At 33.7% G+C, this 24,364-nt stretch overlaps 5 protein-coding genes across 5 annotated transcripts; 4 read left to right on the top strand and 1 right to left on the bottom strand.

The window, feature by feature from the left end:
* Positions 1 to 1,716: 1,716 nt before the first annotated feature.
* On the top strand, positions 1,717 to 4,214 carry LOC145562562 (putative mannitol dehydrogenase). The gene is made up of 5 exons (XM_081622878.1): positions 1,717 to 1,908; positions 2,587 to 2,715; positions 2,831 to 3,344; positions 3,488 to 3,641; positions 3,737 to 4,214. The coding sequence occupies exons 1-5, from the start codon at positions 1,811 to 1,813 to the stop codon at positions 3,937 to 3,939; spliced, it is 1,098 nt and encodes a 365-aa protein (XP_081479004.1). The 5' UTR covers positions 1,717 to 1,810; the 3' UTR covers positions 3,940 to 4,214.
* A 905-nt stretch (positions 4,215 to 5,119) lies between these two features.
* On the top strand, positions 5,120 to 5,738 carry LOC145626225 (putative mannitol dehydrogenase). The gene is made up of 2 exons (XM_081678657.1): positions 5,120 to 5,292; positions 5,365 to 5,738. The coding sequence occupies exons 1-2, from the start codon at positions 5,154 to 5,156 to the stop codon at positions 5,565 to 5,567; spliced, it is 342 nt and encodes a 113-aa protein (XP_081534783.1). The 5' UTR covers positions 5,120 to 5,153; the 3' UTR covers positions 5,568 to 5,738.
* A 3,451-nt stretch (positions 5,739 to 9,189) lies between these two features.
* On the top strand, positions 9,190 to 11,855 carry LOC145562555 (putative mannitol dehydrogenase). Its single transcript, XM_081622864.1, has 5 exons — positions 9,190 to 9,409; positions 10,262 to 10,375; positions 10,581 to 11,094; positions 11,184 to 11,337; positions 11,477 to 11,855. Exons 1-5 carry the CDS (start codon positions 9,315 to 9,317, stop codon positions 11,677 to 11,679), a joined length of 1,080 nt encoding a protein of 359 aa, XP_081478990.1. The 5' UTR covers positions 9,190 to 9,314; the 3' UTR covers positions 11,680 to 11,855.
* A 207-nt stretch (positions 11,856 to 12,062) lies between these two features.
* Positions 12,063 to 15,140, bottom strand: LOC145626214 (elongator complex protein 4-like). The gene is made up of 10 exons (XM_081678648.1): positions 15,098 to 15,140; positions 14,845 to 14,993; positions 14,324 to 14,550; positions 14,163 to 14,235; positions 13,784 to 13,937; positions 13,529 to 13,604; positions 13,271 to 13,430; positions 13,090 to 13,181; positions 12,592 to 12,871; positions 12,063 to 12,496 (listed from the first exon to the last, which is right to left on the bottom strand). Exons 2-9 carry the CDS (start codon positions 14,981 to 14,983, stop codon positions 12,704 to 12,706), a joined length of 1,089 nt encoding a protein of 362 aa, XP_081534774.1. The 5' UTR covers positions 14,984 to 14,993; positions 15,098 to 15,140; the 3' UTR covers positions 12,063 to 12,496; positions 12,592 to 12,703.
* Positions 15,141 to 22,828: 7,688 nt separating this feature from the next.
* Positions 22,829 to 24,364, top strand: LOC145626206 (dof zinc finger protein DOF5.7-like). Its single transcript, XM_081678636.1, has one exon. It carries the CDS (start codon positions 23,005 to 23,007, stop codon positions 24,091 to 24,093), a length of 1,089 nt encoding a protein of 362 aa, XP_081534762.1. The 5' UTR covers positions 22,829 to 23,004; the 3' UTR covers positions 24,094 to 24,364.

Genomic DNA, 24,364 nt, shown 5'->3' with positions numbered 1-24,364 from the left:
TATTATTGGAGGTAGTAATATTCATATATTTTTCGATATTGTCGTATCTCTAACACAATTTCCCTTGTGAGGAGGGGTTTATGTTGGAGTTATTCACTTGTTCCCATAGTACAACTCCAAGTCTTGGTTCATTGATGTTGCTTCAAAAGATCAAAATTCAAATTTGCTTGATTGATACCATGATTATGGCAATTAGTTGACTTTGATCATCATATATTTCCTCCTCTCTAGCCGTTTAATACATAGATGGAAGACTAATTAGTAAACTTGCATAATTAAAGGGTTTTTGATTGATTTCTTATGCATGGTTGCCGTGAAATATTATTTCCCTTCTTTTGACTTGAGCTTGGTGAAACTTCTATATAAATGAAGCTTCTCCACTTCTTTTTGGATACACGGAAAAGATTACATACTACTCCACAATAAATTGAAGCATCCTCCACTTCACAAGGGAGATACACAGTACAATTGAAAGACATACTTCTCTTTTTTACTCCAAAATGTTACACAAAATAATTTCTTGTTTTGGGCATTGATCAGTGTGTTCTCAATCTAGCTTTTCGTAGTACACCGGAGAGTTAGAGTCGTGTAACCCTGGAGGTCGATTGCTATGAGTCCGTGTGTATAAGTATGGGGCAAATTCGACTTTAGGGTAGTGATGCTATGTCACGCCACGACATTATATCAGATAAGTTTGTTCTATTATTAATTGCTATTAGTCATAATTCCTACAGTTTATAATATCACACGTACCCAATAAAAAAAATAATTTTATGAAAATTATGGAACGCACTACGACCTGCTTTCGGCAGCTTCGTAGGTTGTAGACATTTGGTATTTGTACATGTACAATACTACAATAGGACAAAATGAAGAAAGCTAAGCAACAAATATTGGGTAGAGAAATGCTACAACAACGTATTATGACTTGCAAAGTACAGTCGTTATTTAGTCTATTATTCAGTACCTAACGTCCTTAAATTTCAATTTGTTCCCCAAAAATGGCCCATTAATTGCTTAAAATTATCTGTAAATCGTGAAAGTGTGAAACACAAAACCTTTTCAATTCTTTTCCATTCTTTTTTCCTAAGAAGACAAACCTACATACTATCACTTCATCATCAGTCATCATAACCAATTACTTATATATTTCACTAATGATTAATGATACAATATTATATACAAGGTACATAGAACATAGACTTCCAAGTTTATTGAGGTGGTTAATATTGGTATGATTGATATCACTCCTAACGTCATATTCCCTTGAATGAAAAAAAAAAGTTGAAGCATACTACACTGATAATGTTCTAGCTAGTAGTTGATAATTCAACTATTGACTATTTGACTTACACTAAATAAAAAAAGTAAATGTACGTTTTAATCTTTTATTAACTATAAAAACTGTTACTAATACGACCCTATACCTTCTATGTGACTAAAAATCAAGTTTACTAATGTGTAAAAAAACACGAATGTTTACCGTGATAGTGACTATGTGACATGGTACTATTTGTGGAAGTTAAGCTGTTAATTTATTACACAGTACGTACTTGAAGCACTCGTGTCATTCTATCAATGCAATAATATTATCAATTGGTGTTTGAGTTTATGGTTAATAGAGCTTTGATCATTGAATACGTCACTAGTGCTCCTCACTTTGAGGGTAAGTTCACAATTGGGACGTCTTTCTATATATATACTTCGTATATAGTATTACTCAACCACTTCACTTGCTCATCTATTCTCTATTTATACATACTATTGTTGGAAGTTTACATATTAAACGACTACTGAATTGAGAAAAAATATGGCAGGAGCACCTGAAGATGTTCACCCTCAAAAGGCTTTCGGATGGGCTGCAAGAGACTCTTCCGGAGTTCTCTCCCCTTTCAACTTCTCTAGGAGGTACGTTTATATGTTTTATCGGTTTATTAAGGTAGGGGTCGGGACCATGGATGATGTGGTTGTCCGGTGAAATCCTTTGTTGCAGTGGCGGAGCTATTAATTAATTAAGGGCTCTGGGTGGCACCGGCCCCGCCATTATTTTATTTTAAAACTTTATTAAGTAAAAGATATTAATTTATAGATTAAATACAATTTTAATGCAATAAATAACATCAAATTAGTTTTAACATATTTGTACATTGAATTTGTGTTAAAGACTTGGCTTTGTTGTACCTAAATAACACGTTACTAACATGTGGTTTAATAAGGGGTTGTGATCATGGATGATAAGGTGGTCTCGCTAAAATCGTTTTTTTTAAAAAACTGATTTTATTGTACGTACTAACATGTTTTTGTTTGAGTTTGAAATATTCTTGTCTGTTTGATAAAAAATAGCCTCAATGGTACTACGAGTAGATCTATGTTAGTGACAACTGATCTAGACAAGGGTACATACATATACTCCTACCGTCCACAAATAATTAATTTGGTGAAACAGAACGTAAATTAGAACGTCACACACAATATTGGTTTGTGTCATATGTTGTATGTGAATTGGCTATATACGATGAAGTAGAGTGATCATGAGTTTGATGGATTTTTCACAAAATCTGAGGGTTTTATATTTTTGATGTGCAGGGCAACAGGAGAGCAGGATGTAACTTTCAAAGTGTTATATGTTGGAATTTGTCACTCTGATCTTCACTATATTAAGAATGAATGGGGGAGTAGTGACTTCATTAGTGCCAATTACCCTGCAGTCCCTGGGTAATTTTCTTAATCATTGCAATTGATCATATATATTTCAGACCAACAAAAAAATTAATTAAGTTTAATTAAGAATTGTGACGTACTACTTAATGTGATTATATGGTATTTTCAGGCATGAGATTGTAGGGGTGGTTACTGAAGTTGGGACGAAGGTGCAAAAATTCAAAGTCGGGTACAAAGTTGGGGTGGGATGTATGGTTGGATCATGCCGTTCATGTGATAACTGTGGCAAGAATCTTGAGAATTACTGTCCTAAGATGTTGCTAACTTATGGATCTACTTACTATGACGGCACAAATACGTATGGAGGTTACTCCGATATTATGGTGGTAGACGAGCATTTTGCTGTTCATATTCCTGAGAACATGGCACTTGATGCTACTGCCCCGCTTTTATGTGCAGGCATCACTGTCTATAGCCCGTTGAGATACTATGGGCTCGACAAACCTGGACTACATGTTGGTGTTGTTGGCCTTGGCGGTCTAGGACACATGGCTGTGAAATTTGCTAAGGCTCTCGGGACTAAGGTCACTGTTATTAGTACCTCAGCTAATAAGAAGGATGAAGCTATCAAACGTCTTGGTGCTGATTTCTTTTTGGTCAGTCGGGATCCTGAACAAATGCAGGTAGCTTACTAACCCCATTTTGTTCTAGCTCTAGCTGAGTTTTATTTTTGTACAAGGCTTATTGTTATTTTAGAGTAGTGAATTGAACATTTGTACATGATGTTTTTTTATGTAATTTTGTTGGTTGCATTATATTTGTATAGGCAGCTACTGGGACACTAGATGGAATAATCGATACAGTCTCAGCACCTCATCCTCTACTACCATTGATCAGTCTGCTGAAAACAGAGGGAAAATTGATCACAGTTGGTGCTCCAGACAAACCACTTGAGTTGCCAGTCTTCCCTTTGATAATGGGTAAGCCTTCAAATAGGCAATTAATTTAGCTTAGCGAACTTGTTTTTTTGTACGTTATTAAATAAATTGGATTTTTAACACTATCATTGTAACAGGGAGAAAGATGGTGGGCGGAAGTGGGATTGGAGGCATGATGGAGACACAAGAGATGATTGATTTCGCGGCTAAGCATGATATAAAGGCGGATATTGAGGTTATTCCAATGGATTATGTAAACACGGCCATGGAGCGTTTACACAAGGCAGATGTTAGGTATCGTTTTGTCATTGACATTGGCAACACACTAAAAGCTACATGAGTTCGAGTTTGATCATTTCATGGTTAAAAGACAATTGTTGGAGTCATCATGCCGATCCTTGGCTAAGTGCTAGAGGAGTGGAATCAACCTTTTATGATTTTACAGTTTACACCTTGTACTCATGATGGTTCGATCCATCATTAAATGATGCTTGTCCTGTTTGCTTAAATCTAAGTTTGCCTTTAGTATTATATCGGTTTGTCATGTAATCTGTTTAGTACGAGTAATGCTGTAATGGTCCACTTTTATCCGAATAAATAGTGTTTTGGTAATAATCATTTTGGTATGCCAAAATTTGATTCCGTTAATCCTTTAACTCTTAGCCAAATTTATGAAGGGTAGCTTAGATTTTTACTTCCCCTTTCACTTTTTCGTTGTTCTTCTTTGGAATTGATTTTAATTTCCTTTCAAAACTTTTCTTTTCTTCTTATTACGTACCCCAAATTCCCCCATCTAATTTATGATCCCACTTACCCCTACCAACTTTACCATTCAACTTGAATCATTTCTAATTAATGAATAAACAAGCCATTTTAAGAAAACAACACAAGCAAACAATAAAGTAATATACATCACATTTTTCAATTTCCATACCTTTATTTGTCGTTCATGTGATAATTGCGGTAAAAATCTCGAGAATTACTGTCCTAAGGCATTGCTAACTTATGGATCCACTTACTATGATGGCACCCCTACATATGGAGGCTACTCTAATATTATGGTGGTCGACGAGCATTTTGCTGTTCGCATTCCTGAGAGCATGGCACTCGATGCCACTGCCCCGCTTTTATGTGCTGGTATCACGGTCTACAGCCCCCTAAGATACTTTGGGCTCGACAAACCTGGACTACATATTGGTGTAGTTGGCCTTGGTGGTCTAGGACACATGGCTGTAAAATTCGCCAAGGCTTTTGGGGCTAAGGTCACAGTTATTAGTACCTCACCTAACAAAAAGGAAGAAGCTGTCAACCGTCTTGGGGCTGATTCATTTTTGATCAGTCGCGATCCGGAACAAATTCAGGTAGTTTTTAATATAAGTCGCTAATGTCTTACCTTAAATTAGATTGATTTTGTTTTAATGTTGTAAAGGGTGAAGATTTTCCTAAGGTAATATTTGTGTATGGAAATGTCAAATGTACAATGTTTCCTTGAGTAAAATTATCTAGGTGATTTTGGTAACGTTACTTGTGTATAAGCAGGCAGCTAAAGGGACAATGGATGGCATAATAGACACAGTCTCGGCTGTTCATCCTTTACTACCATTGATCGGTCTACTTAAAACCGAGGGAAAGTTGATCATGGTTGGCGCCCCTGACAAACCTCTAGAGTTGCCAGTCTTACCCCTGCTTTTGGGTAAGCTCCTTCACCCGAGAAGAACTTTTTTCGTGTACACGTGATTAATCGAATGTATGTGATATGTGACAGGAAGAAAAATGGTCGCTGGAAGTGGGATTGGAGGCATGAAAGAGACACAAGAGATGATTAATTTCGCGGCTAAGCATAATATCAAAGCGGATATTGAGATTATTCCAATGGATTATGTGAACACGGCCATGGACCGTCTACTCAAAGTAGATGTTAGGTATCGCTTTGTCATTGACATCGGTAACACATTGAAAGCTACATGAGATTGGGGGAATGCATATACTACATACGTATATGATTTTGTACCTTGTACTCATCAAGATATGTAGCCATTAATTATGTGGTTCATATGCTCAGTGATATAAATGATGTTTGAATAATTGAATTACAACGTGACACACGAGTTTACCATCAGACACAAATTGTAATGGAAGTTGAAATTGAAGTCTTTTTATCTGTCCATACTCTATCAACTTATCAAGTTTGCTTTCGTTCGAAATAAGATGGTCCATATCATGTCGCTCCTTTAATTTCACATAAGGCTTAAACTACTCTTAATAAGTTTAAAGTCCCGTTAATAACTTCACCTTATTTTTGCTGAACTTTTTTTTTTTTTAATTTTTTTTTTAATTGAACTGAAATTATTTTTGCTGAATTTAAATTACTTTTTTTTTTATTTTTTTTTTTTACTAATTTTCTGTTATAATTCTTCTTTAAATTTATTGAATTTTACTGAAGTGAAATTATATTTATTGAACTAAATTTATTTTTGCCGAATTAAAATTATTTTTATTGAATATTATTTTTTTAAGGTGAAGTGAAAGGACCTAATAACTACATTGACTACTTCGTTCTCAATTTCTTTCCACAAAATCTTAACAACTTCAATTTTATCTAAAAAATTTGACATAAGCAAAATATATTTCGATCCTACCGTCCATAAATAGACGTCTTAAAATAGAAAAACAGTCCTGTAAAAAAAAAATTAATGAAAAACGGTGGGATTTGGTTGTCTAAATACGGAGTGATATGATCGAGAAGATATTGAGCATCTCCAAATCTCCAATGGTATACAAATAGGGACTTCCTTGCAAATTAATTAAAATTACAAGCATGTAGTTTACCATTGGAGTGAAAAATTGATGTAGCTAGATTAAGCAACGTTGCTCAAACAAGCTACGTTGCTTGATTTTTCAAGGATAATATCACCCATTGCATTAAACAAATGACATGTTTATAATTAAAAACTATTTTATTTATTTATATTTTTCCAAGCTACAATATGCTACAATTAACCATTGGAGCAATTTGTAGCTACAAAATATACCAGCTTGAATATTTGATGTGGCAAGGTAAGCTACAGTACAAAGTATTGTAGCTTATCATTGGAGATGCTTACAAGATGTTATAGGAAAAAAAAAAAAAAAAAAAATCTATGTAACACCCCATGTAATCAAAGATATTACAAGATGATGCATTTAATTTTTGTCATGTATCCTATTTGATACGGAGTACATAGATATTACAGATAATAATATGTTTATCGATCTTGTACAGTAATATCCTAGTTGATTACATAATTTATTATCTTGTAATATCCTACCTTTTTTTTTGAGAGCTTGTAATATCCTACTTGATATTACTACATTTAAAAAAAAAAAATAATAATAATAATAATTGATTACATACATAACCAGATTTATTTTGATAATACTCCGTACATAACAATTTAACAAGTATCGAGTAATATAACATATATCAATGTGTCATTTTATTGCTTAAGCTATAAATTCTATTTACGGAGTATAATTTTATACATTATAATCTCCATGTTATTGAATGGGTTAGTTGTGAGTTAGGGATCAGAGTATCAGACTCAGGACTGTTTTCTTCAGCTTAATTTCAGTTCAATACAGTTCACTTCCTAATTTTTTTTTTTTTATAAACAATTTAATTCAATTTAATTTAGCTCACTTTATTTTAGTTCAGTAAAATAGGCCCTCGATCACTTTGGGATCTTGCAGGGCACATACTGAAAGCATTTTTGTTTTACTCTTTTACATTGTTGTGCGATATCCAATACACATATTTGATTAATTATAACTTAAATTATAGACTAATGCAAATTATAAAAATTAATATTTGGATACTACACAATACACATTGAAATGATTTCAATAATATCACAATTTGTAATTTCTTAATATTCGTATAAAAGTAGCAGTAGGTGGTTGAAAAAAATTTAGTTTGATCCTACAAATTGTAAGTAGAACATTACGATTAATAAATTGAGATAGTAAATCACTCCATTATCTTTAGATAACCAAATGGATAACCAGCATGCATTGAAGCGCTTAAGGAAGCACAACATCAAGGAGGCGAGTGTTATCTCATCTTGAACATTTGTCGAAATCTATTTAAAGTATTTTTTGTAATGTTGTAGTTAATCATTGTTTTAGGAAGGGCAATAAAGTAGCTGATCGTTTGGCTAATCTAGGAGTCGTCCTTGAAGAGAAGGTGTCTTATTTCGATGATCCTCCAATTGAAATAAGAAAACTTCTTTGGGAGGACGTAGTTGGGGTTACCTCACCCCGGTTTGTTAGGTGAGCTTATTTTGTTTTTTCGTGTGTTAAGGTTTTTTTACGCTCTTTTGCATTAAAAAAAAAAAAAAAAAAAAAAAAAAAAAAAAAAAAAAAAAACCTACATTATCTTTAAAATTTTTAGGAATCAATTAGTTACATTGTACATTTGTACTTGCCTAATTAGAATGATTTCCTATCAACAATTCAACATTTGTCATTGTAATAATAAAGTAAAAAAAAATAAATAATAATACTCTCTCATCTCCTCTCCTCCTCTCTTCTAGGGTTTCTCCAAAATCTTGGCTGTTTAGGCCGGAAATAGTCTAATTTCTTCGGAAATTAGACTATTTCCGACCCTTTTCCTTTAATTTTATTTAGTTTTGCAATTTGAATTTCAATAAATCTACACAAGTAGTGTAGATATTCGTCCGTCTCCGATCCCTATGGTGGAGTGTCTCCCTATGGTGGAGTCGTTAGTTTTCGTTATTTTAGTTGTTTGTTTTTGTTTTTGTTTAGGGTTTGTTTGTGTGTTAGGGTTCATCAAAAAAGTAATCATCTTTTGCCCTATTGTCAGTTCTTTGGTGAAGATTTGTTCGGGATCGCAACGGTTGTCAAATTTTCAAATGCGTTCAGGCGAATCAGATGAGAATCATCCTTACGGCTACAACAAATCGTTAGACCGTCTCTCCGAAAAGGTTGTATATTCCAGCGATGTGTGCGAGAGATGTACCACAGTGCAAGATCTTTTCAACGATCGTAGCTCTGATGAAGGAAAACCTAATTTTGATTCAATTTTATGTATTTGTTAATTTAGATTTCATTTGTAGATGCCGGATGGCTTTTTATTAATGAATTGATTTGTTTCCAAAAAAAAAAAAAAAAAAAAAAAAAAAAGTAAAAATGAAAAAATTAATGAGAACTAGAAAATTCCACGAGTATTTGTTTCTTTTTAACTTTTTGTCTCAACTTATTCTACAAATCTTGAATTGAACAACTATAAAATCGTGATTTCTAGATTTTCAAAAGCAGAACATTTACGTGATAATTCCAAATAATTCCTTGTCCAAGGAAAGCGAAAAAAAAAAACACACAATTAAAGCAATTGTAAAGACACGTGGCAAAACACAGACTACAAGAAGAAACTCATGTAGCACTGTCAATTCTCACCCGCATATGAACGTAATAAAATCACTCCACCCAATTACAGAGGCTGTCACAAAATCTTAGGTCACCAACTACGTCACTTTTGCTCCTCAATTGAGTGCTTATATACCTATTTTTGGGTCATAACTTTTTCGTTCATACATTTTCTTTTCCCTCTATTTTTAACAAAGTTAAGGAAAAAAATTTATTCTCTTGAAAGTTTGTGGAGTTTTATTTAAGAATAAAAAAAATTTACAACAAAATAATTTGAAGAGGAAAAAAAAAATGGCAGGACCTGAGGATGTACACCCACAAAAGGCTTTTGGATGGGCTGCTAGAGATACATCAGGAATCCTTTCTCCCTTCCATTTCTCTAGGAGGTATATTTTGTTTGACATTCTTTTGTTTTCAATCTTATTATCGATTTTTTATATTTTAGCGTGTTTTGTCATGCATACTGCTCTCTAATCTCAAGATGATGATTTTGTGAGAGTGATCAGATTGTCATGTATTCATGAATTAATAAGTATAAGGGTACAACTTTTTTTAAATATCGTACATTTGTACTCATTTAATGATCGTTTTTAATAAGAGATGATGATGAGGTGTATTAAATTAATTATCAATTTTGTTTGTTATTATTGGATTACTTTGCAATTATAATTTAAGAGAATTATAAAGGAATTTAAGGTACAAAGTCTTATAAATTTTCATACGTAGTATATTCTAAATTTAAGAATTGTTTTTGAAGCTTATAATATACGTACGGATGCATATGACATAGTCACATAACTATTTTATAACAAGTTGTGATAGTAACAAATAGGAGTACGTTATTTTATAATCTGATATGAAGTACGGTACATTGTATTATTTTTGTCATGCATCACGAAAGACGGGGAAATGAATAATTGCTATTAAGGGGTAAAAAAAATAAAAGCAGATTTTTTATTTTTTTATGAAAATGGAATAGGTAGGGCCCAACTGTGATGGGGTGATAAAGCTTTGTTTTTGAACATACCAAAGTGGTGAAGAATTAATTAATTACCTGATTTAGGATGGAAGTTGTACTAATTTCAAGTACATGATTTAAGGCCATTTTCAAGTCACACAATTTTACAAATTGTTTAAACTATTGTTCTGGATTAGTTATGTGTTTAATGCGAATATGTTACAAAGTCTGTGATGAAGTTAGCGGATTACTTATAAAAGGTGATTGTTTAAACTTGCAGGGCAACAGGAGAGCAAGATGTAACTTTCAAAGTGTTATACTGTGGCATTTGTCACTCTGATCTTCACTTCATGAAGAATGAATGGGGGAATGCCTCTTATCCTGCTGTTCCTGGGTAATTACCTTTTCCTACAATGTTTCTGTATCGTATACTTCGTGATACATATTGTGTTATGGAGTATAATTAATGATAGAGTATATAAACCGATCATGGCCTTTAACCATCAGCTTAAGATTTTGGTTGAGTTGGTCCTCTAACATGGTATCAGTATTTAGTAGCCGGTCCTCTAACAATTAAAGATTTATGTTACTTTTTTCAGGCACGAGATTGTAGGGGAGGTTACAGAAGTAGGAAGCAAGGTGCAAAACTTCAAAGTAGGGGACAAAGTTGGGGTAGGATGCATGGTTGGAGCCTGTCGTTCGTGTGATAGTTGTGACAAGCACCTCGAGAATTACTGCCCCAAAGTGCTCCTAACCTATGGATCCACTTACTACGATGGCACCCCTACATATGGAGGTTACTCTGATACCATGGTTGTAGACGAGCATTTTGCTGTTCGCATTCCTGAGAACATGGCACTCGATGCCACTGCCCCTCTTTTATGCGCTGGTATCACTGTCTACAGCCCTTTGAAGTACTTTGAGCTTGATAAACCTGGACTCCATGTCGGTGTTGTTGGCCTTGGTGGTCTAGGACACATGGCTGTGAAATTCGCCAAGGCTTTTGGTGCTAAGGTCACAGTTATCAGTACCTCTCCTAGCAAAAAGGAAGAAGCTGTGAACCGTCTTGGTGCTGATTCCTTCCTGGTCAGCCGCGATCCTCAGCAACTGCAGGTACTTAAAGTTGCATGTCTTCCCAAGGATTGCATTGCTTAAATTAGACTTTGTGGATTTTCTGACTAGAACTGATTGCATTTGTGTAGGCTGCTGTAGGAACAATGGATGGCATTATTGATACAGTCTCAGCAGCTCACCCTCTCTTACCATTGATCGCTTTGTTGAAGACTCACGGAAAGTTGGTCATGGTTGGGGCTCCAGACAGACCTCTTGAGTTGCCAATCTTCCCTCTGCTAATGGGTAAGCGACCCTCCTCCCCCAACCCCTACCAAAAATAAGCGAGAATTTGTTTGTTTACTTTCTTTTTTGTATGATCAAGTGTTTGATTTAGTGAGCTACAATGGAGATTCATGATTGGCTTTTGTGTTAATTAAAACAGGTAGGAAGATCGTGGCTGGAAGCTGCATCGGAGGCATGAAAGAGACGCAAGAAATGATTGATTTTGCTGCCAAGCATGATATTAAAGCAGATATTGAGGTTGTTCCGATGGATTATGTGAACACGGCCATGGAACGTCTTCTCAAAGCAGACGTTAGGTACCGTTTTGTCATCGACATTGCCAACACAATGAAAGCTGAATGAGAATAGATGCATTATAATGATCTGACGAGGCTGTGATAAGTTGTGACTTTCTAGAACAAGTCTTGTTTCAATAACTACTTTGGTTACTATCTTCTATGTAAACAATCAACATTATAATCTATGTAGAACAATTGATGTTGTGGTTGATTTATAATACATGAATTTTTTTAATTGGATGGGAACATGTGCATCTTCTTTAACTGAACAACTTTGGCTATGATCTGGGTGTTGAAATTAGTATGCTGTTGAAAGCTGCTCGAGTATGTAATGCATTACCTGCTGCTGCATACGCATCACAGCAGCACACGAAATACAAGCACTTATAGCATGGCAAGCGTGCAAAACTCACGGTGCTTGGGCATTTGGGCTTACATACTCTTCCCTTTACAAGAACCACTATGCTATAGAACCAGCAAAATTACCGTGCTCAAAATTTCAAACACAGGGAATACAGTGACATTTTCATAATACAATGAACATAGTTTCTTCTCATTTCTTAACAGCTACTCCGTACTAAACATTTACACATGGCCCAAGATATCATTGTCAAAAATGCCGATGGACATTGAGTATTTGGGCACACCTGTGTCCAAGAGACAGGAAGTGGGCTGTCAATCGTCCTCCTCGACTGTGGATGTCATTTCCATATCTAATAATGACAGTGCTTGGAGTTGACATCACTACGGGATTAAGATACCCAGTTAACATCAACAAACACTGACCATTTGTTAATGTACCATGCCATATGACTTTTCTAATCGTATCTCAACCTCAACATTCAGGCTCCTCCACTCCTGCGCTATGCACTTGTGTTATGCTGTTATCAGCATTAGAATGAAAGAGTTAGCATCATACTCATGTATCATAAATCTGAAATACAAAAAGATATAAATGCCATCTTATCACTCTTACCATTGCGTAAAGTGTAACAGTAAGCTGCATAGGTTATGATTTAAAGGCCCATTAATGCCCGACATTGACAGCGCGAGATAAATTCCAAAACTTTGTGGATCAAATAGAAAGTCTAGAAGTCAAGAGACCCTTGTTTAGTGGATGAAGAACAACTACTAGATGTGCCATATGATGCTCCACTTGAACCATCAATGGGAGCTTGATTTAGACATTCTAAAATCAACGATCTACGCTTATGAAGCTTGATTGAAAATGTTGAAGCCTCTAAAACCAAAGGTACCTGCTTTGTGGCATCCAACAAAGGAACTAAAAGTTAAGATATAATCCTTCTCTTATAACAAGATAAACTGAAATTGAGAAACAAATTGCATACTGGTTACCAAAAAAAGAAAATACACGCACAAAAGCCCACTCTAACCCACAGGGTTGACAAAACCAAGCAAGCTCGATTAGTCAAAAGAAAGCCCAAGACAAGGAGGATCTCAAATAATCAAATACCTGGGTGTTGAACCGGGCCACTTTGTGAATGCTGAGGAAACCAACCATTTCTTGATATCCAGTAAGCAGTTGTGCTAACTCCTTGTCCTCATCTGATGAGAGCATAGAATATGAATTACTTTGAAATTTAAAAAAATAACCATGATCTTCCAACATAAACAGCTATAGTCTATTGACATGCCTGGAATAGCTTTGACTGAGAGCAGGGTATCAGCCAAATGCTGCCATCTCTTAGAGAAGGATGACGACAGAAGGGAATGTGGAAAGGTAATAATGGCAACTGAATTTGATGCCTTAACCATGACTTTCAAAGACTTAATAAAAGCAAGCATATCCCAGTCCTGAAACATTAAAAGCAGAAAATTCCCAACATTTAAATGATTGGAAAAATGAACAGAAATATTTAGTATTGCAACAAAGGGCATAAATGAATTACTACCTTGTCAAAGTATCCACACTGGGGAGCACACAATGACTGAATAGCAATGCGGCCACCACAAGGAACGGTATTACCACTTCAGCAAATAAGAGAAGAGTAACGTCAAGAGAAAGAAATGTAGTTGATCAAGTAGCTTACAAGATCCCATATCAGAAGCAAAAATTCAGTATTTGAGAAGCAAAAGAGATGTCACAAAGAACCTACACAAAAGCAGGATTGCCTCCCCTAATCCTTTATATCATCAAAAGGGCATACCTAGAGTTTTGAGATAAAAACGTAGAGCAACGCTGATGAAGTGTGTCCAGAGTCAGATCTTGAGTGCTCACACAATCAATGTGCTTTCCTCCAAAATGTTCCCTCCCCAAAGGTTTACGCAAATCAAAATTGTTGCAGTACTCAATTTTGGAATCTGCAAAGCCAACCAAATAAGTTTCATCACTTTTCTTTTATTAAAAACCAATCAAAGTTTATGCTATTCAAAGTTATTTAAAGATTGAAAAGGCCATTTTCCTATACTTTCCACTTTGCTCTAAGATTTCACAAATTGCAAGTTACAAGATATCCAATGTCCTAACAACCAACAGCATAAGATCATGAGATATCATTAGCAGGGATGAAAACCAATCCACATTACCTCTAATATCGTGACCGGGTTGATTTTCCCTCGCATATTTCTTGTACTGCCAAGCAATTCTCAAATCCTTATCCTACAATTATAAACAATCAAACCACACAGTCAGTGGGTGATTCCATTAAAAATACACTCCACAATCCATACAATGATAACCCTTATACCTGTTCAGTACTGTGATCACGAGGCTTGTCATCTTTAGGGGACATTGGATTAGGCAAAGTACCCAAAAACCCTTTCGGGTCCTTCGACGGACTCGCATATAAAAGAGGTTGATTATGAATTAATCCTTGCGCCATAAAATTCCTCAACAATAACATATGATGAGGTGCTTCTGGATCCTCCATTACCATAACTAAACTCCCCAAACTGAACCCACCTCCCAAAATCCCTGTTTTTAAAAGATAGGGCACAAAATTCCATCATAAACTAGACAAAATCACAACTTCAATAACACCCATAAACATAGAAAGGAAATTAATTTCAGAAAACTAGATTCCAACTAAATCCTAATTAAACATCACTTGGTGATTATTCACCAAATTAAAGCTTAATTCAATAAATTCACACACCCAAATAAAATCCCCACCTCCAGAAAACCCTAAACATTTCATAGATTTACCAATAATTAGCACATCAATAATTACCAAAAAATCAAGGAACACCCAGCAATTAGTAAGCTTACTGTCAAGGTCAGGTATGCCGGAGGAAAGGAAAACGACACCGTTAGGACCGGGCTTAAGACCCGGAACTTGGGAAGCAGGACCAGCCAATGGATTACGAGAGAAGCTGCTGGTTCGAGCCTTGGGTGTATTGGTAGCCATGATTACTCACCTAAGGAAGGAATTATCAGGAACTAGGGTTTAGTGCACAAAAATTAATCTGGGAAAATGAACAAAGATTGCGAATCAATTAAACATTTTGAACAAGAATCATACCAGAATTAATCAACTACAATTCAAACAAACAATTTGATTTTTGAGCAAGAATCATACCAGAATTCGGAAGAGCCGTTAAAGTTGAAAAGCCCTAATTTTTATTGGGCTGGGCCTTGTTGCCGTTAAGTTTGCTAAATATTTGGGCTTGAAGGTCCGAGATGAAGATTTGGGCCGCCTTGGCGCTGATTCGTTTCTAGTTACCAGACCCACAATAACTTTTTTTTTCTCTCTCTCCAAGTTTAAATTCAGTTTGGTCAAAACTTGCTTGACACAAATTAAAAAAGATATACGAGTAAGTACTGTCTCAAAATATTGAACTAAACTGAACTAAACTTTAAGTAATTTTCTAATCGAATTGAACGCATTCTATAACATTCAAAGCTCAACGAGCTCCAAGTGAGCTTAAATGCATAGGCTCAATATTGAGCTCGCCCTTTTTGGACTATATATATATATATATATCTATGCAAATGTACAAATTTATTCTTTAGAGGCATGAAATTAGTATTGAAAGTTTTAATTTTTATGACGTCATAAACTACTTTTATTTACATTACTCTTTTAAGAAGTACATTTTGTTTGGATGATCATCAACTGATGCAAGCAGCCATAATAATGATGATATGCCACCCTGATTCCCTCTGTATGGGATGAAGTCCATGAAGGATTCCAAATTATTTTATTTTTGCACTTTTACATTATGCATCATTTATTTTATTAGTGGTATTGATTTTGGGTTTACTTCATGTAAACACAGTAATTAAAATTAATAATTTGTTTATGTATTAAAAAATACAGTACTCCGTACTTTACAAAAATATAAAAAATAAAGAAAGGTTTATCCCCGTACAATTTGGAAGAAGTATGTGAGTATGTCTGATAAAAATGTAGGGTTCAGGGCAGACAACAAAAGTTAATATTCCAAATTGAAGTTTTGGACATTGGCTTCATCCTGATTTGATAGTGATGCTACATTACTCTATTCACTATAAATTCTCTTCTAGTACGTTTGTTGGTCCAAATTAAACTACGAGTAAATTATTAATTACAAGTAAAATTTATAAACTCTGTATATATTGTGGGCCTGTAGCTTATTATATGGTGGAATGGAGGTGCTAGCTAAATTATTGTTGGGGATAAAAATCCAAACTATGAGTTACGGAGTACTTGTCTTAAAAAGTATTTATATGTAAAATGTGTTTCAAACGCCAAATTTTGCTCTAAGAATTACTTTGTACAATACAAATAATTACTAGTAACAAAATTGTATAAGGTGATATGATCCTCTATTGATTAATTAAAGAAAAGTACGTAAAGATTAATCAACAACTAACATGAGAATAAAATTCAAATATTAATTAATCTACTTATACTAATTAATTAAGTATTACGTGACAAAATATCGTTTTGAAATGCATTAAAAAAAAACGAGATCAATCAAATCTATTTTATAGAGTACGAAATATTGTTTTGAAATGCGTTACAATAAAAATATGAGATCACTCAAATCTATTTTTGTAAAATTTAACAACTTTAATTTGCATACATATTTAAGGTGTGTTCTATTCACTTGTATTTTATTTAACAAAACTTATTAGAACTTATAATAACTTATTTTAGCCATGAAAGTAACCTAATCGGCCCTTATTAACTCTTATCTAAACCTATATATTTTCATAAACCACATATCTTATCAAAATTTATTTTTCCTAAAATAAGTGAAAATAAGTTCAACATAGGGTTATTAATAAGAACTACACTAAATCATGTTATTCAATTTACCCTCAAATTAAACAATGTTCAGATAAGTTCATGTCAATTAACTATACATAATTAGTGATAGTTAAAGTGATCATTATTTAATAAGGTGAATTAAACGCAATCTAGTATGTATTATTACTCTGTAGTCCGTAGGTACGAAAATGCATGTAACAAACGTGTAGTGTATATGGATACACACACAAGGAAGGCAAGTAAAGAGCACATATAGCATGTATGATATAAGACAAGGTAGATGTCAACGGTGATAGATACCGGTGTAATTGTGTAAACAAGCAACCTCCATCCTTAATCTATGTGGTTTGTTAATATACAAGTAGTATGTAATAATAATGTTTTGTTTTGTAATCTTACCTACGGTTTCTTCTGCTGTTTTCGTTTTCACGGGAATCCGGCCACCCCCCTCACGAGCTCCATTCTCTCTCTTATATAACACTAGTAACAATAACATAATTATTCAACAGTTGTCTAAAATTCATAACTACATAATATTAATTTATAATATTAATATTATAAATTTAGTTAATTGTTTAATTTGATGAAATGATGAATACCATCTAAAGGGTGGTCTTAGCTGTTTCTGTAGTGTTACTTGGTTTTTTTTTTTTTTTTTTTTTTTTTTTTTATAGTTGGTTTTTTTTGTATGTCATCAACTCTTAAGTGTTACTCTCAACGTCTTTGGGCAGTTATTAATCTTATTATTATGTCTTATGTATCTTGCCTTTTCTTTTGAGAATCATTTAGTTATATAATATTGACCTTATCCCCTCTTTAATTTCTTCTAATTGCTGATTTAATTTTTGTTATAAATGTCATATGACTCTTACATAAATCATCAATTGAATAGTGTTGTCGAGATATAATTAAATGACAACTTTGTCATTTCAAAAACAAATTCACTATATTAATTAAAAATCAAGACACAAAAGCACCATACAAATTTATCTGTATTCAATTACACTTTTCTTTACTAAGCTAGGGCAAATTTTTATATTATATTTAAATAAATCCTGTTAATGAATTCAAAGGAATGAATGGAATAGTTGTTTGGGTTATACTTATATCTATCTATCTATCTATCTATCTATCTATATATATATATTTTATTTATTTATTTATTCAATTCTATTCGGGTCTAAAAATAAATTTTCTTATGGTCAATATTCAAGTTAATTTTAAAACCGGGTAAAATTTTTATCGAGTGTAATGTACGTAGAATAACGATTATATCTATATTGATTATATATAGTGACCGAGTGACTTGTAGTTTAATAAAATTAATAACCAATGAATTAGTTAACAAATTATTATGATACTAAATTAAATCAATTGTGATACTGAACATACGACCTTACGTAGCTAGGTACAACCGTACAAGTACTTATGAGGTGGAGAATATGGTGGCAAAATTAGGTATTTTATTAATTGTAATTTACTTTAGTTTGAGAAACACAAAAGGCTAATTAATTAACTAATCTTATGTTGTATAAACATAAGCTTAATTAATGGAGTGACCCCATATAATTACTTTAATTTCATTTACGCTACTAAATTTGGTTAAGGGTCTGTTCTCTTACGTTGAAATTCAGTTCAGTTCAGTTCAGTTCAGTTCACTTCAGTTCAGTTCAGCTCCTAATTTCCTTCTCTTATAAAATATTCATTTTATTTCAGTTTAGTTCAGCTGAGTTCGGTCAATGAGAATAAGCCCTAAGAATACCTTTATTTAGACACCTTATGTTATTTTAATTTAAGGAAAAGGTCAGGAATACTCCTTATGTACTTACGATGTCTATAAAATTGTTCTAAAAAATAAAAAAAAAAAATCCCAAACGAAAAGAAAAGAATGCAAAAGTAAACAAAAAATACAGAAAAATTAATAAAAACGTGAAAGAATAATCTACAAAATCTTGTTATTACGTACAGGAAGAAAAGTAAAACAGATGAAGCATTTAATCCAAGTAGCAGGTAAATAAATTACAGTAATTAAAGAGTACGTATGTAAGATAAGTAAATGAAATAAGTGTAATTTGACTGACGAGACAAAGTAGTTAATTAACGGTCTCAGTGCTTCGAGCACTGTAAATTGCAGTTCAATTAATCAAAATCCCTCCATTTATGATCAATGGAGAAACAATGTTGCATTTATTCACCTTTTAGATTTCCTAGAGATTTTTACCCCATTTTTTGTAGTCAAGTGTCTGCATGCATGTTTTAACCCCCCTCTTGTCCCTCAGTAGTCAAAGATTTTCGATCATAGTTGAATCAAAGATTTGTTGATAATTATCATTGTTGTCAAATTTTAATCCCAAAATGTTCATCCCATTTGCATTAAAATACCCTCCAATTTGCAATAATATTTGTGCAAAATTAGCTTTCTCATGTAAATTTTGTTTTTTCCATATACTTTTACTCCGTATTACTTTCTCTATCCACTTTTTTACAAATCTCATATAAATTTATCTTTTCAATGTACTTTATTAGCTTCCTCATACATTTGTACTTCCCATTTAAATTTCCTAATAACCATAAAAAATGTTCTTTTAGGAACGGAAGTAGTTTCAATAATAGTAATCATAGCATAATACTATTATGAAATTTAGACCCTGTTCTTTTGAGTTGTTCTGCTCTTCTTTGTCCTGCTCAACTCTGCTGAAATCTGCTCTGCTATGCCCTATTCTGTTGAAATATACTCTCTGACATGCTATACGTACTCTGCTTAAATATGTTCTGTTATGTGTTTTGTAGTGTGTTGAAAGCCCTATTTTACTCTATTGAAATCTGATCACTAACTCCAGTTCTGCTCTGTACAGAATCTCAAAAGAATATGACCTTAGTTAAGTGAACTAAAGCATTGGATCAAAATATTATTTAAAATTCTTTTTTCTAGCTTAGATATCATTCATGAAATAATACAATACAATGTTGTACACCTTGTACAATTGTACTAGTACGTAGTGAAGTGAAATTGTAAAATGCATGTTGCTGTTATTACTCCTTGAAACTTATCACCCATATATGATTACAATTGAGAATCAAGGTTGGCCTAGTGATTGGAGACCCTTCTTTCATCCTTATAAAAGGTGTTCAATTCTCACTTCAAACAAGTGGAATAGATCGCTAATTTAGCCTCTATGTACTTGTAAAATAATTCTCCTTACCTTTGAAAAAAAATACGGCTAAAATTATTCCACCAATACAAATACAAATACAAATAGGATTATAAAAAAAAAAAATTACAAATAGAATGGTGCAATTTTAGAAGAAAGAGAGAGAAGAGACAAAAGATAGAGGTGGGGCTATAAGTGAGGTAGCTGGGGTATGTGAGGCGGAGTTAAAATTGACAGTTCATGATAAGTTAATTAGACCAATGCTGCCAGTGGCGTGGGCAGTCAGTCCAATCCCTCATTTTCACTCGATCTATTATCTATTCTAAATGCTACCTACTGTATAATCTAATTACATACTATCACCTAGCTCACTGACATTGCTACGAGTACCATATAACATCTCCATCATCCTACATACATGATACATATCTGCATTACGGCCGGAGATCGATCCCAACTTCAGATTACTCGTATACGATGAATAAGAAACCTATCGTTGAATCCTCATTTGAATACGGAGTACTCGTAATATATAGTTTCATTTTTATGTCGTTTTAAACTTGTTTTGGTGCATATCAATTTCATTTCCTAATTAAGTTTATGTATTAAAATCAATACTCAAAGACATCTCGTTGTGCATTTTTCTGAATCTATGCTTGTGCTCTCACTTATTAATTAATCATTAATCAATTTATTATGGACACGAATTTTAATTTTGCAAAAGACGACTCATATATAAGGGTATGTTCCGATTTACGATTAAACTAAATTGAATTGATATGATTAGAGCTGAACTAAACTGAAATTAAGCTGAACAAAACAGGCCAAATTACAGGATGAGGTCCAAAGGGGGAGTTTTATATTATAAAAATATAGTTAGTGGGATATATTTTAAGAGTAATGCTATTCATGTATCCACATTAGTATGATACTGTTCGCTTTACGCCTGACCTACACAGATTTTTTTTTGGGCACCTTTTCAAAATGGCTCATACTATATTTGGAGTGTGCTTCAACTTATAAGGAGCTTATTAATTCCTTAATCTTTTCATGTGGGACTTAGGATGAACAATAGTGTTTAGAGAGTCACATGCAAGCACGAGTAATAAGAATTGATCTCAAGATCACCCGGAAGGGAAACTTTAACCACTTGAGCTAACCCTCTCTCTAAAAAATAATAATAGTAGTAGTACGAGGAGTAGTAATAATAATAATAATAATAATAATAATAATAATAATAATAATAATAGTGTAAATGGAGTTAGTATAAAAGAGAAATAATAAAATATTACGAAACAGATGAAAAAAAGAAAATCTTGTAATTATGAAGTACGGAGTATGTATTTTGGTCTTTAGGAATTGTAGTTTTCGCTGTACTTGTGGAGTTGTGGATATGTGGTCTGTATACTTTGCTATACTAAAAATGTACATATCCTCAAAAGGATAATACTTTTATGCAAAATGTTCTTATATGGAATGATTGGATCATTATCTTTAATAAATTGTACCATTCTAATGCATACTATAAAGATTGAATGTGTCAAAATATATATATATATATATATATATATATATATATATATATATATATATATATATATATATATATATATATATATATATATATTCATTAATAAATAAAGACTGAAAAATTGGGAGAAAAACAATCGGAGATGATTTTTTTAGAGTTTAAGTATGCGCTACTAGCAAGTCATTATTTCAAAAGAAGAAAACATTAATGTTGAAGGATCCTTACCTTAGCTTCACATAGAAGACCCCTTTTAAAGCATAAAATAATTTTTGAAAAATATTGGTCATAAATAAATTTGATACTCATATTAATTAGGATCTCTATGTAAAATCTGATGGATTTCAAGTACTTTTAAAATTTATTACAATTGTTGTTAATTTATTATCTTTGCAAGAATTAATTAACCAACTTATTAACCTTAACACATTCTTGATTTTTTTTTTAAACTTAATACGTACCATACGTGTGATCAATAGTAGTGATTAATTAGGATCTCATATGTTGAAATTCAGTTCTGTTCAGTTCAACTCAATTCAGTTCAGTTCACTTCAATTCAGTTCAGTTCAGTTTCTAATTTCCTTCTCTTATAAAATATTCATTTCTTGATTAATTAGGATCTCATACGTTGAAATTCAGTTCAGTTTAGTTAAGCTCCTAATTTCTTTCTCTTATAAAATATTCAGTTCAGTTCAGTTCAGTTCAGCTCAGTTCAGTTCAGTTCAACTGAGTTCGGTCAATGAAAACAAGCCCTAAAATACCCTTTAATTTTCCTAAACTAATTAGACATTGCTCTATTATTTCAAGGTTATTATTTTCCACTATCTAAAACAAATTGAAAATTGTGTAAACCAAGGGCCTGTTCTCTTACGTTGAAATTCAGTTCAGTTCAGTTCATCTCAGCTCAATTCAGTTTAGTTCAGTTCAGTTCAGTTCAGCGTAGCTCCTAATTTTCTTCTCTTATAAAATATTCATTTCAGTTCAGTTCAGCTCACTTCGGCTTAGTTCAGTTCAGTTCAGCTCAATTCAACTCAGTTCAGTCAGCTCAATTCAACTCAGTTCAGTTCAGTCAATGAGAACATGCCCTAAGATAAGCTAAGCCAATGACAAATGCATCCTAAATTAAACAAACAAACCCAAAATTTCAACTTTTCAAGTAAGAAGCTTAGGATAAAAAGGTATTGCCACATTACAAACTAATTAAGGTAGATCACATTTGTCATAAATTAGTTTTTGTCTCTTGTACATACTACAATCTTCTCCACCATGATATACTAGTTTTCATATTAATTGGCTATATATATCCCAAACCCCTTTTCTAGCAACCTCTACTTTCTCTCTCTACCCCATAAAACCTCACCTCATTTAGTCATTTCTCCTCCTTCATCCCCTCACTCCTTGATGAATTTCACAAGTTCACCCACTTTCACCCCTTAACACCCCATTTTTACAACCAATCAATCACTTCCACCTCATTTTACACCCACCAAAAAATGATGTCATCGGAGAACATCCCTCCGGTGGCACACCCTTCAGATCACAACAACAACACCGGCACCGCAAACGCCCGAAAACAAACATCTCAAAAACCACCAGAACAACCACCTGCTCTCAAGTGCCCTCGTTGTGATTCCGCCAACACAAAATTCTGCTACTACAACAATTACAGCCTAACACAACCTAGACACTTTTGTAAGACTTGTAGAAGGTACTGGACTAAAGGTGGGGCCCTTCGCAACGTCCCAATCGGAGGCGGTTGCCGTAAAACCAAAAAACACAAACCCTCTAACTCATGCCCTCCATCATCTATATCCAATTCCTCACGCTTCGATCTGTCGGCGGGGCCAGGAAGTTCCGAGTTTAAGTTCCTGGCCCCGCCAACAGTGGCCCCCGCCATGGAGTTTCAGCTGGGTGGGCTCTCCCTCCCTAGGCTCCACCCAGCTACGGCGGGGGTCTACACCCAGTTTATCGCCAGTTCCGGGGCCCACCACCCGTCTGTGGGCCCCGGAACTGGAGGGTGTTTTAGTTTGGACTTGTTGGGTATAAGTGGTAACAATAACTACCCAACAATTCCAAACTCAGAAAACTCCTCTTCCTCCTCCTCGTCCTCGTTATCTCTCGCTGGCGGCGGCGGTGTGGGTGATCAATCCATTTCTATCTCCTCAATCGAGTCGTTAAGCTCGATTAATCAAGAGATGCACTGGAAGCTACAACAACAAAGACTCGCCATGATCTATGGACAACCAACAGTTGATAGTCAAATCGACGAAAACAACAACAACAATCATCAAGATAAAGGGCTATCTATAGGAGGAGGAGGTATTAGTTTGTTCAAGAGTTTAGAAAACACCAGCAGAAATAATAATAATAAAATTGATGTGGGTGGTCCTACTGAATGGTTATTTGATCAACTTCAAACAAATTCTAGTGCTAATTACGCTGATAATCACAACAGTAATAACAATAATTCAAATGTGGGTGTTACGACTACAAATTGCAACAATAATGAAGATGATTTTAACGGTGTTTGGACGACGGCGGAGTTGCATCATCATCATCATCAGTTTAACGGACTGCAGTAGATGATTGTAGAAAGAGAAGCAAGAAGAGAGTATGGTGGCTGGTAAGAGGTCAGCAAAGATGTCATTAAATTAATTAATTAATTAATTATATGTAGTTTAAATGATGAGGTTAGATTAATTAATTTTAAGAGTAGTTTGTTTTAAAGTTTAATTAATTAGTACTATAAGTACTTGTAAGTAAAAAAAAAAAAAAGGTAACCTTTTGTAAGACTTTGTTGAATTATGCTGGTATAATGAGAAATCAATGTTACAGAATTTTTATTTTGTGTTA

Source organism: Chenopodium album, chromosome 1 (genome assembly GCF_948465745.1).
Source record: "Chenopodium album chromosome 1, dcCheAlbu1.1, whole genome shotgun sequence".
Taxonomy (NCBI): Eukaryota; Viridiplantae; Streptophyta; class Magnoliopsida; order Caryophyllales; family Amaranthaceae; genus Chenopodium; species Chenopodium album.
This window is presented reverse-complemented; position numbering and strand designations above follow the sequence as displayed.

Coding starts and splice junctions, on each gene's coding strand:
- LOC145562562 (XM_081622878.1), top strand. CDS start 1,811: ATGGCAGGAGCACCTGAAGATGTTCACCCTCAAAAGGCTTTCGGATGG. Junction 3,345..3,487: donor GGGATCCTGAACAAATGCAG/GTAGCTTACTAA, acceptor ATATTTGTATAG/GCAGCTACTGGGACACTAGA. Junction 3,642..3,736: donor AGTCTTCCCTTTGATAATGG/GTAAGCCTTCAA, acceptor TCATTGTAACAG/GGAGAAAGATGGTGGGCGGA.
- LOC145626225 (XM_081678657.1), top strand. CDS start 5,154: ATGGATGGCATAATAGACACAGTCTCGGCTGTTCATCCTTTACTACCA. Junction 5,293..5,364: donor AGTCTTACCCCTGCTTTTGG/GTAAGCTCCTTC, acceptor GATATGTGACAG/GAAGAAAAATGGTCGCTGGA.
- LOC145562555 (XM_081622864.1), top strand. CDS start 9,315: ATGGCAGGACCTGAGGATGTACACCCACAAAAGGCTTTTGGATGGGCT. Junction 10,376..10,580: donor TCTTATCCTGCTGTTCCTGG/GTAATTACCTTT, acceptor TACTTTTTTCAG/GCACGAGATTGTAGGGGAGG. Junction 11,095..11,183: donor GCGATCCTCAGCAACTGCAG/GTACTTAAAGTT, acceptor GCATTTGTGTAG/GCTGCTGTAGGAACAATGGA.
- LOC145626214 (XM_081678648.1), bottom strand. CDS start 14,983: ATGGCTACCAATACACCCAAGGCTCGAACCAGCAGCTTCTCTCGTAAT. Junction 14,236..14,323: donor GTGATCACAGTACTGAACAG/GTATAAGGGTTA, acceptor TTATAATTGTAG/GATAAGGATTTGAGAATTGC. Junction 13,431..13,528: donor AGTGTGGATACTTTGACAAG/GTAGTAATTCAT, acceptor TTAATGTTTCAG/GACTGGGATATGCTTGCTTT.
- LOC145626206 (XM_081678636.1), top strand. CDS start 23,005: ATGATGTCATCGGAGAACATCCCTCCGGTGGCACACCCTTCAGATCAC.